The sequence below is a fragment of the Asparagus officinalis genome, chromosome 3, assembly GCF_001876935.1.
Source record: "Asparagus officinalis chromosome 3, Aspof.V1, whole genome shotgun sequence".
Classification (NCBI taxonomy): domain Eukaryota; kingdom Viridiplantae; phylum Streptophyta; class Magnoliopsida; order Asparagales; family Asparagaceae; genus Asparagus; species Asparagus officinalis.
The window spans coordinates 109,132,453-109,144,668 of NC_033796.1; the positions used below are offsets into that span (position 1 = coordinate 109,132,453).

The window sequence follows — 12,216 nt, forward strand, 5'->3', positions numbered from 1 at the left end:
ATGTTCCATGGCTCTCACGTACAACAGGAACGGCTTTCCTGATATTGGGGCTACAAGAACCGGCGGTTGGGTAAGATACTCCTTAATCTCCTTGAATGCTTTTTGACATTCTCCATCCCAGACAAAAGATACTCCTTTCTTCATGAGCTTAGAGAAAGGTTGGCAACGCCCTGAAAGATTTGATATGAATCTTCGAATGTAGGCCAGCCTGCCTTGCAAGCCTCTGAGTTCTTTGAGATTCTTCGGAGGTGGCATATCTTGGATGGCACGCACTTTCTCTGGATCAAGAGAAATTCCCTTGGAAGTAACGATAAATCCCAGGAATTTTTCGCTCGAAACTCCGAGAAATGATTTTGTCGGATTCATCTTCAGTTGATGTGCTCGCATGATCTCGAACATTGTCTTCAGATCCGTAAGGTGGTCATCTTTACGTTGGCTTTTTACTGCTATATCATCAACGTAGCACTCAATCTTCTTTCGTAAGTGTTGATGGAAGATGGCACTCATCGCACGTTGATAGGTTGCACCTGCATTCTTCAGGCCGAAGGGCATTACTGTGTAACAATACACCCCCAGCGGTGTTCTAAAAGCAGTATGCTTCTCGTCTTCCGGGTGCATCTTGATCTAATTGTACCCGGAGAATCCATCCATGAAAGACATTCGTTCGTAACCGCAGGTGTTATCGATCATGACATCGGTGATAGGAAGCGGAAATTCGTCTTTCGGACAAGCTGCGTTAAGGTCACGGAAGTCAATGCATATTCGGACTTTACCGTTCTTCTTGGGAACTGGAACGATGTTGGCCACCCAATCTGGGTGTTGCTCTTCCCTAACAAAGCCCGAGTCTATAAGCTTTTTAACTTCTGACTCAATTGATTCCATGATCTCTGGACGAAACCGGCATTGCTGTTGTTTAACGGGTTTAGCATCCGGATCGATGTTGAGACGGTGAGTGGCCACTTTCGGGTCAAGACCAGGCATATCTTCATAACTCCAAGCAAAGACATCTATATATTCTTGGATGAGAGATATAAGGTCCTCCTTTTCAGATGATGATAGGTCTTCGGCTATAAAGATAGGCTTGGGGTTAGATTCATCTCCCATGTTGACCTGGATCACCTTATCCTCAGTGGGTGGTTCACGTTGTTCGAAGCGCATATCCCATAAGATGTTAAGACGTTTGATCCAAGGATCGTCGATTAATTCGACTAACTCTTCGCCACCTCCTACTCCTTCATCTGGATGACTAGTTGAAACCATGTTCACAGTTAGGTTTTTAAAGAAAGGTCCAACACTAACGTCGTAAAGTTGTTAACTGAGTGCAATGACATCGATAATGAAGAAAACACCAACTTTTCCCGCGAACAGCAGGTAGTTACTGATTTCATTTTCCGAGGCTGACGGAGTTGTGACATAACCCACGCCTCTTCCGGTTTTTTGATAGTAGTCCGGAGGTTTTCCTTCAGGGGTGAGAGACATTCGAATCGGTGTTCGCCTTCCTTTCCCGAAGTTTAAACCCTGTTTCTCATTAAAGTTATACCCCATTCGTTTCATTAAATGTATAGAATTGGGTTCATGGTAATGAAATTGAGGAACTCCATCATCTTCTTCTGAGCTTCCCCGTCGAAGTGGTGTAGGTTTAATTTTACCGAGACGGATCGGCTTTTGCCCTTTCTTTTTAGACGGGACTTCGAAGAAAGCCTTTTGTGCATCTTCCACTTCTTCATCGGAAGCGAATGATGACTTAATTGGCAATGTGAGGCATGCTTCTGCACGCAATGTATGCCATGAGCTGGTACCTGCATTATGATCATTCTCTATTTGTCCAACTTTAAAAGATTCATCCGATAAGTACGCCAAAATAAAATCTTCATTAATGCACCACTCGCCCTCACTCGGTACATTATTATTATTCTCGACTGGACCAATTACATTAAAGTTCAACTCCCAGGGACAATTCCCTTCCGGGTCTGGTTCGACATCCGCTTCATTACCGCTGTCGATATCTTCTTTCTCTTGTGATTCCGAGTAGAAGACTGAATCGGTATGGAAGTTTTCCACTCCTCTAAAGGGGTATTTCTCCGCAATCAGGGTTCGAACTTCATCTTCATCGTTGACATATTTCATGACTTGATGCAGTGTAGATGGGACAATGTGATTCGCATGGATCCATGGTCGCCCTAATAACAGGTTATAAGACGTGTCCGCATCTATGATGTAGCAAGCTACTTCGGATCTGAGATCTCCGATCTGGCATCTGAGTTTGATCTTTCCCATAGGTCGAGTGCTGTTAGCATTAAATCCGAAGATGGTAGTTTGGGTAGCATGCAACCGATGCATAGGAATCCCCAAAACTTGCATAACTCTATACGGCATGATGCTGAGTGCCGAGCCTGGATCGACTTGAACGCGGCTGATTTCTGATGACCCAATGTATCCTGTGTAGTACAGGGGTTTGTCATGTTTATGTTTCACCTGCATATCTTCCTGAGTGAATGATATGCAGGGTAGGCTTCTGGCTGCTTGTGAACACTGCAGACAGAACTGATCTTCAGATGCTTCATGAATCGGAGTAACCTGGGTGATGAAACTCTCTGTGTTTTTCAAAGCTTCAATCAGAGCTTCTCTGGTGGTTTTAGACAACTTCAAGAGCTCATAAAGGGTGATCCTGGCAGGTATGTTGGCCAACTGCGCCATCACATTGAATTGGTAAGGAGCGCTTGTTTCGCCAGGGTGAAGATTTTTGTTGAACCGGAGATCTTTTTGCTTCCCTTTGTCAGCAGGCTTCTTTGGTACAGAACCCCCAGCGTCTAGGGGCTGTTCTTCAGCTTCTTGAGCATTCTGGCCGTAGTCTCTTAAGTAAGCTTTCCCTGACCGAGTGCCAGGGTTGCCTTCGGGGTATGCTGATAAAACAATCCTCTCTTCTTCTGAGTCGGTGAGAGGTTTAAGATGGTCATTATTCTCACTAACAGAGGGGCTAATCATGTTGGATGACTTGGCCTTGCCTCTTTTCTTCTTGATCGAGGTATTTGTCCATTGCTGATCTTCGATTAGGTCAGGATGGACCCACATAATTTTACCTTTTGAGATAGTGAGAGGGACCAACCCCCTGTCCTTCTGGTTGTGTAAGTCGGTGTTCTTTAAGTGCATTTCCCCTTTATGGACGGGAATGACACCATCTGCAGTAGCTACAGGAGGGAAGTCACCGAACTGGACCGCAATCAGGTTGGTGGATACAGTCTTCTGTTCGGGCTTCAGGGTGAGCACATTTGCGTTTACCAGATTTTGCAAGATGTCTTTGAAGACATAGCACTTTCTGGTAGGATGTCCCAAGAACCTATGATAGCGACGGTAATTAGGGTCATCTACTTTACCTGCTTCATCTGGTTTTCTGATTTCAAGGAGCTGCAATTTATTGTTCTTCCGAAGTAGTTGGAACAGAGTGTCCACATGCTCTTCTTTGAATGAATACTGCTTAGGTGCTCTTTGCTGATTGGGCGTCTTGCCCTGCTTAGTAGGTGGTGGTACTTGCGTGTAGTCAGCTGCCAAAGTCTCTTTTCCCTTAGACCGCTGGGCGTTATTCTGATTGCGTTGCTGCTGCGGCTTGGGTTGTGGCTCTTCTTCAGCTTTGATCCGAGCAACAATCTCTTCAGCTTGCTCTCCTTGCGAAACCAATTGTCTCCAGGAGCGACATTCTGCTACCCCCATCTGAGCGAGGAGCTGCGTCTGCAAGTTGTGCCTGCAAGTTTTAACCAAAGTTGATTGAGTCATACCTGATGGGCATCGCAATGCCATGCTGCGGAACCTTTCAACATAGGTTTTAATAGATTCTCCCTTCTTTTGCTTAGTGGCGAGAAGGGTTGGGACTGAGACTTCTGTATCATCTTCGAAGAATCTGGCTAAGAACAGCCTTTCCAGATCTACCCATTTTTGGATAGATCCAGCAGGCAGTTTCATGAACCATTCAAAGACCACTCCTTTAAGGGTGCCGATGAACAAGCGTGTCAGGATGGCATCATTTGCTACTACATCTCCGGTCTGTGACTTGAAGTAGTAGATGTGCTGGTTTGGATATCCTGTACCATCAAAAGGTTGTAATGTTGGAGCCTTAAACTTTGGCGGATAAGGAGCTGTATCCCACTCGGCAGGGTAAGGCCGTATCACTCCTTCCTCGCGAAGCTCGCTTCTGTTAGCCATTGCGTTAAGGCGGGCTTCTAGCTCGTCGACTTTGGTTGACTGAGGATGCGGCTCCTTTTCCATCTCCTTCTCATTGTCAGAAGAAGAATCCAAGTTGTGAGTCTCACGATCTGAGTGTTCGTGCACCTTCTGCTTTCCTTTTGACGTAGTCCTCCGGGAAGACTCGGGTTTTTGCCCTTTTTCAGCGAGAAATTGGGCGAACATATCTTTCAATTGGAGAAGTGTCTCCTGTTGTGCCTGAAGCATGGTATGATGTTCATCCACTCTCTTAGCTATGTCCTCGGGATTCGTCGTCATGTAAACAGAAACTTTTTGTGCTCCAACAGAGCTTGAAGATTGAGATTCAGCTATTGCCGAGTGTCCATCACTTGTAGTAATTCCTTTGGCCAGCTTTCGATAGTCTACTGGGCGGATAGCTCCTGTCCGGGACCGAGTACGTCGATATACTCCTTCGAACTCGTCACATATTTCCCGAACAGTCGGGGAATGACTCCTTTCTGATTCATCAGAACTAGGATACGAGGCTTTCCCTCTGCCAGTCATGTTGATGGTGACCTGAGGGTATTCGGTCTCAGAATCTTTTTTCTTATGGCGACGTCATTTCTTGGTAGGTCTCCCGACATCCGCCAATCTGTCGAACACCAACTGTCGGGGTTTAGGTGCGCAACATTGACACTCAGAGAGAACTGCTGAAATAATCCTCTCACAATGGCAAGAATGATTCGCCTGCTGCATTGGCTTTTCTCTGGAGAGTAATTCTCGCAAATCAGAGACTTGAGGATAATTCTTCTTCGGGGATGAGACCCCCTATCCTTGAGTGGGTAAAACTGGTTCTTGTCGGACGTGAATCTTAAACCCACGTCGATTCTCTTGAACTTGGCGAACCACATCGCACTCGGAGGTCGAAGTGCAAGGGTCGCGTTGTGATCCATAAACACCAGGCCTTGGCCTGCGTTTAGTTGATGAAACAGACCTCTTAGGGTCTTGTTTTGTTTGGACGCACTCCTGAGGTGCCTGTTTTACCTTAGCAGGGCTGTGTTTTGATTGGACAACGCACCATTGAGGGTCGCGTTTAAATTGAATCACCCGAGGTTTATAATTGGATTCATTACCTCGAAGGGTGCGTTCTGGAGTATGAACACATTGCTTGGGCAGAGTTTCGGAAACACAGTCCTTGCGTTGGGCCAGGGATTGATTTTCACGGAGATATGCTCGTCTGATGGATCTTCTCCGTCTTCGAGCGGCGTTTTTCTTGGCTTGTTTCAAAGCCTTAGCTGCAGCGTCGTCGGAATTGATTGAGCCTTTCTCTGTCATAGGCCTCTTGCATCCCAATATACGCCGTGTCGAAATGGGCGTGGAATCTTCAACTTGTAGAGCAAGTTTGAGGCTTTTGCCGAAGGAGAGGGCTTTCTTCGGTGTTTCAACAGCAGTTAAGACCTCTTTAAAGCTCTTAGAGGCATCTTGCCTAGCTTTAGGGCTAAGCGATCCAGAGGAGAGGGCCTCCTCGTACTTGGCTTGGTCAAATTCCACGACAAGAGTTTCGACCGTGGTTCTAGTGAGGTGAACGTCGGATTGCGCTACCACTTCTTCTTCAGAGAAGCTAGTCCCCAGCGGAGTCGCCATCTTTTGTTTGGTGGAAATTTTGTAACAAGAAAATAAGAAAAGAACTGTACTTGATTTTATTCTCTCTAACTGCTTAGAAAAAGAATGATTACAATTCTCTCAACTCTCGATTACAATTTGAATTCCTGATTACAAAAGAGAAGAGAATGATCGGGCTTCTCTCCTTTGTTTAATTCTGGTTTTTTCTTGGTAGCGATGAGATGCCTCCCTCGAATGCTTGCATCGAGTTTGCTTCTCGTTGACGATCCGAATATCTATACTCACTGGAACAACGGTCTTGTCTTGTTGATAACTCTTGACGAGTTTTATGATTCAGAATAAGCAACAAACTCTAATGACAGTATTAGAGTTGTTCGAACCGAAAATGATTCGGTTAATAAGCCAAGTATCGACGGTTTGGAGTTCCTCCGTGGATGTTGATTCCCCAGACTGTGTAAAGAGTTGATTCTCTTTCTCTGATTCTGGGAAATATGATCGGATCTATGTTCGAACGCGGCCTTTAGAGGTGCGTTCTACAGCGATATTGAGCTGTGTTGAAGGTGCGTTTGGTAGCAGTATAGAACTGCGTTCAACGTCGGTTAGAACTACGTCCGAGCAACGATTGGAGCTGCGTCAGGCAGCGATGATTAGCTGCGTTGGGCGGCGGTTGATAAGCTACGTTGGACAGCGGTTGATAAGCTGCGTTGGGCAGCGATGGAGCTGCGTTTGGCAGCAGTTGATAAACTGTGTTGGGCAGCAATGGAGCTGCGTTTGGTGATGATTGAAGCTGCGTCTGGCAGCGGTATAGAGCTGCGTTGGGCAGCGGTTGAACTGCGAACAGTAAAGTTGTGGCTGCCTTTTTCTGTCTTTATATATGGATGACACCAATGATCATTCGAGAAGGTCCTATTCAGGCCATTTGTGACAATTGAGGCATCTCAATAACGCTCTATCTCTTTGCATGACTTTGTACTTCTCAGTATGTTGAATATTTGCCCACATTTCTCTAGATCTTCCTGCTTTTCTAAAATCATCACACCGCTCATCAGCATCTCTAATAGTTGCTAATATGATGTTAGTCATGTTGTTGTCGCAACCATCAAGATCAATCATCTCACATAAGAAGCTGCGTTTGTGTTTGCAGCGGTTGAGGCTGCGTAGGCGATTGAATTGGCATTGTGCCTTGACGATGGTACGTAGGGAGGACTTCCACGTCTTGGTTTGAAGAGACCGTCGATTTGTAATCTCTTACTGTCAGAGCGTTGCTACAGATCGTCGTTTTGTAATCTTTGCTTTAGCTCCTTGATGTATGAAAGTCTTCAAGTCGTAGCCTTCTAGAAGTCGTCAGATTATAATTTCCATGATGGGTGATTGACGGGGAATCAGCTATCTATTATTATTTTTAGACAGCCTACAATAGGTGTAGGTACAAAAGCAAGTAAAAGATAATACTAGAATCAACTGATGAAATAATAGAGATCAAATTAATATTTCATCAGCTAACATATTGAAGTACAAGTCAATGTCTGAAATAAATGAACTGGAGTTCTCAACAAGTCTCAAATACAAAATGTCTGAATAAGAGGAAATAACGCACACATCGTTTACAACTTCTAGAAATAAAATCCTCAAATGTCTAAACAGAAGTCTATAGTGGAGCTCAAAAGAAAAATATAAGTAAAACAGATAGCTGAAGCTAAAGTGCATCGCCATCAACCTGCGACTCTCCGGGCTCATGGCTCGTTACCTGAAAGGGGGAGGGATAACAAGCATCAAAGCGCTAGCGAGCAACATCACAACCAACCCCAAGGGAAAGAAATACATATATATATATAAAATCACTGATCCTATTTAGAAACTTACAACATGAGCTTAAGTACGTCGAACGAAATAATCCAAACAAGGAAACCCTCATGTATATACCTTGTAGCTCAAATTGTAGATCCCTAATGATAAGAGGGTTTTAGTAGTTAGGAAATTACAACACGAGCATAGGTACGTCGAGCGAAATAATCCAAACAAGGAAACCCTCATGTATATACCTTGTATCTCAAACTGTAAATCCCTAAATACCAAACCCGAAATTTAATACAGGAACAATAATAAAAGAAGAAAAATCCATCTCAGAACTTAAATCCGGTGTCATGTCGTAACTCACATAAGTGTCATGTCCATCCTATTCAAGTATCAGTGTCAATCTCAAGGTCTAAACTAATGTCCAACACATGGACTAAAACTAGATGTAGTGGATATCCAACACATGGACTGCATATAAAAATTGTCCAACACATAGACTGAATGTGATAAATGTTCAACACATGGACTACACATCATAATTGTCTAACACATGGACTAGATGAAATATATGAACAGATGCATATACCCTAATTTCTCACGTGTCTCGGTGTGCAAACCTAAACTCATGTCCGCATGTCATCTCACATGTAAAGATACAGGTTAAAAATAATTTCTATTACCCGTTATTCGAGGCGACTCCTAATTTATATTAAAGCACGCAACAACAATAAACAAGCATAAACAGGTTCAGTTAAACTGAAACAACCCAAACAGATCCAAACCAAGGAAGCTAGAAAATTCCTCATCAGTCAACTCGTGAGTCGACTGGGATTGGTCGACTCATTGGTCGACCAGAACAAAACATAAAACTATAAATTTTCCCGTCAGTCGACTCATTGGTCGACTCATCAGTCGACTGATAAGTCGACTCGTTTGTCGACTGAGCAGAAAATTCCTAGTTTTTTCTGCATACGATGATTTATATGAAAATTTTAAATCTAAAGTTCTTCTTCATCATGTCCAACAAAATATTTCCGATTCTAACACATGTGTACCAACAGAAACGAAAGATTTGCATGTAATAACTTACATTAAAACCCTAAACATATTTATCCATGTTTAAAAACGTTTAAAAACAAAGAAATCACAAAGAAACACATGTTTAAAACTAACTCCAGATCTGGATCTACATTACAAAAACGTTAGTGAGTTTTTATTAAACTGAAAATGTAGATCTTGCAACTCATAATATAAAGCATTTATCTTTATGCACAAAAATACATTTTAGGCTCAAGAATTCAAAATAAATCTCAAAGAAAACTATACAAATAGTGGGTAAGGGCTGGGTAAGATATTACTCGCCTCTGGTATGCTAGAACAACTCCTGAATCCGAGAGAGGATGATTCCCTTCGCTGCACCTCGCCAAAACCCGCTGAAATCCTCCGAAAATCCCCCAAAAATCACCAAAAACAAACTAAGGTTTGAGGGGAGAGAGGGGATAGGGTTTCTCTGGGATTCTGATGGGTTTGGGGTTGATTTGGGGTAATATATATATATATATATATAATATGGTTAAAACCCGAAAGAAAACTCACCCAAACCCGCAACTGAAAAATCTCGAAATCTGCTCGTAAGTCGACTCATAGGTCGACTCATGAGTCGACTAAGCCGGCGTTTTCTAGATTCATGCATGTTTTGCTAATTTGCCAAAACCAATGCACAAAACTCTATAAAAATACACTCATACATATCTGATAACTTGTTATCAAGTATATCTATGACCTCAAGTCATTTACCATAATAGAATTATCTATCACTAATAATTCACATATACTTCTAATAAAAATACGGGGTTTTACAATCCTACAGTTGGAAAATATTAGTGTGCTTGGTATAAGGAGACTGGTCATTGGAAGAAAGATTATCCAAAGCTCAACAAATGGATGAAGAATAAGCAGAAGGGAAAAGGCAAGCAACCATCATCAGAAGCAAATATCGTTATATTGGATGGTAATATTTCTGATACTTCTATTTATTCGCTTTCTATCAGTCCTACATGTAGCTATTCGGAAGAATCCGAGTGGATGTTGGATAGTGGTGCGACCTATCATGTGTGTCCTAGAAGGGAATGGTTCTCCAGTTTTGAGAAGCTGGATAGTGGTGTAGTGTACATGGGAGACAACTGTGCATGCCAGATCCTTGGGATAGGAAGAATTCGCATCAAGATATTTGATCGGACTGTTAGGGAGTTATATGATGTGAGATATGTTCCTTCCTTGAGGAAGAACTTGATCTCAATTTGCGCTTTTGTTGGAGAAGGTCTGAAGGTTCGTGTTGAGGACATGGTTCTCGAGATCATGGAAGACTCTTTGATTGTGATGAAGGATGTCAGGAGGAATAACATGTATATTTGATTGGAGATACAATGACAGGTGGAGCGCTGGCGACTTCTGTTGATTCGACTAGACTACGGCATTTGGGGCTTTGTCATTCCAGTGTTGATTTGGAGATGGGTGCAACGACCAGCAATTTGAAATCCAGTAAACACTTTGATGTGAGCAAGAAGACCAAGGTAAAGTTTGACACCTCTATTCACCGCACGGAGTGTCTTTCAGATGGGGTTCACATGGATGTTTGGGGGGCCTTCCAAGGAGGCATCATTGGGAGGAAATAGATTTTTGGTTTTCTTTGTTTGTGGTTGTTCTAGGTGTGTTTGGGTTGCAACCAAATCCTCTTTGGATAAAGTCCTAGTAGTCTCTAACAGATTGAAGAAATGTGAGATTGGCAGAAAGGTGAAGGTACTTCATTCAGGTTTTCGTAGGAGGTACAAGATGGACCTGTTTCTGTATTGGAGACGAGCTCACGGCATTTCGAGACACTTCGTTGGAAAGGAAATTTTGGGGCAAATAGATAGGGTCGTAAATTTGGAGAACCATGTCTTGTTGGAGAAGGATCGGTGTTTGTTGTCAAGCAATGGTCTGCAAAAAAGTTTCTAGACTAAGGTTTCGACATATTTGGATCATCCTATTAAAGAGTTGTCAACTGCTGTGATTGGAGGTAAAACTCAATTGGATATTTGGTCTGGTAATGTCACATTGGATGAGGCTTCGATGAGAGAGCCTATTGACTCTCAGCAGGTGGAGAGTTTTGGACAGATCATAGAGATATCACAGCAGGTGGAGAGTGATACTACTTCACATTGGGTGAAGATTACTCCACATGCTGCAGATCATTCTGTATTGTTTAGGATTCCAGCTAAGGTGACACAGTTTGGGGATAAAGTGGTTTTGGATACAGATGGTGAATTGGGTTTTGAGAAGTAGTTTGGATATGGCCATTGGTTCACCTCAGGTGGAGGTATTTAATTCGTTATACTTTGAGGCCATTGGAGGTGCTATCAGCCGCAGAGTTGATGATATTGGAGGAGGATTGCAAACTCTTCTATTGGATTGAGGTCGTTCGCGGCCATTTGGGTGAACTACGTGAGGCTTGATTCCTTGGGTAAGAGGATACGTAGGCAGTCTTTATGATGCAGCCGATTTGATGAGTAGATACCGACGTTTAGAGTTTGTTCGTATTCTCATTTGGGTTCTCGACTTGTTGTGGATTGAGTCCATTATCATGAATTTTTTCACTTCGTACTGGACGCAGCAAGTGAGACATTTGGTTTGGTTAGTGTCGGCTCAATTTGAGAAAACTTCATCGAGATGGAGAATTATGAATGCGTGGTTCTTGTGGGGGCCACACATCCACGAACGCGGTAGCAAACCGCGTGAAAAGATTTCATTGGTGGCCCACAAACTGTTTTTCCACGATTCTTTGATCCCGCAGCTATATATATAGCTATCTTTTTTAGGGTTTTTTGGGGAGGTGAGAAAAGCAGGGGAGAATATGGCTGCGTGCAAGTGCAAGATTGGGCAGCGTGCAAAAAGGGGAGAACGCAGGAGAAAAACGCAGCCGACTTTGAGAGAGGAGTTTTGTGTAGTTTTGTGCTGATTTTGAGAGGGTTTGAGCATCCTTTTGAGGGAGATATTTGTAAGAGATTGGAGAGTTAGTTTGAGGGTTTAATTTGTGTGATTATAAACCCATTTATATTCTCTTTCTCTAATAGTAGATCCCCCCCCCCCTCCTTGCCCCGTGGACGTAGGCGACTTGTCGAACCACGTTAAAATTGATTGTTTGTGCTGTGATTTGTAATAGAGAGTTCAGGTTCCCTCGACAAGTCAGTCCTAGAACTGATGAGAGGAAGAGCTGATATCCCACTTTGTTGAGATATTTTACTTTTGGTTCTTATTTTTTTATGAAACAGGGATTTAGTTAAGATCTACTCTCTTGTCGAGCACCAGAGGTGCTACCGAAATTTCCGCTGCGTACAACACCCCTTTCCAATTCAAGGTTCAAATATTCACTTAGTGCCTTTTTGCCAAAAACGAACTACATGAGTAATAATTTTAAAAGCGTTATATTAAGGGGGTCAATGTGCAGTTGTCCCTAAATTTGTTGTTTTTTTTTTTGGATAAATAAAGTAAGAACAAAATACTTCTAATCCCTAAAAATCAAGAAGCAAATTTACAGCCACCTAAGGCTGGGTAATAAGGCAAAAACCCCCTAAATCCACA

The 12,216-nt window shown here is 42.9% G+C and overlaps 1 protein-coding gene across 1 annotated transcript in view; it reads left to right on the plus strand.

The window, feature by feature from the left end:
- Positions 1-12,216, plus strand: part of LOC109835580 (ribosome-inactivating protein charybdin-like) — a 19,840-nt gene that overhangs the window by 2,330 nt on the left and 5,294 nt on the right. The window contains exons 3-4 of the mRNA XM_020403547.1: positions 2,539-2,675; positions 10,845-10,897. Of these exons, the coding sequence (XP_020259136.1) occupies positions 2,539-2,675; positions 10,845-10,897 (190 nt within the window). The remainder of the gene's footprint in view (positions 1-2,538; positions 2,676-10,844; positions 10,898-12,216) is intronic.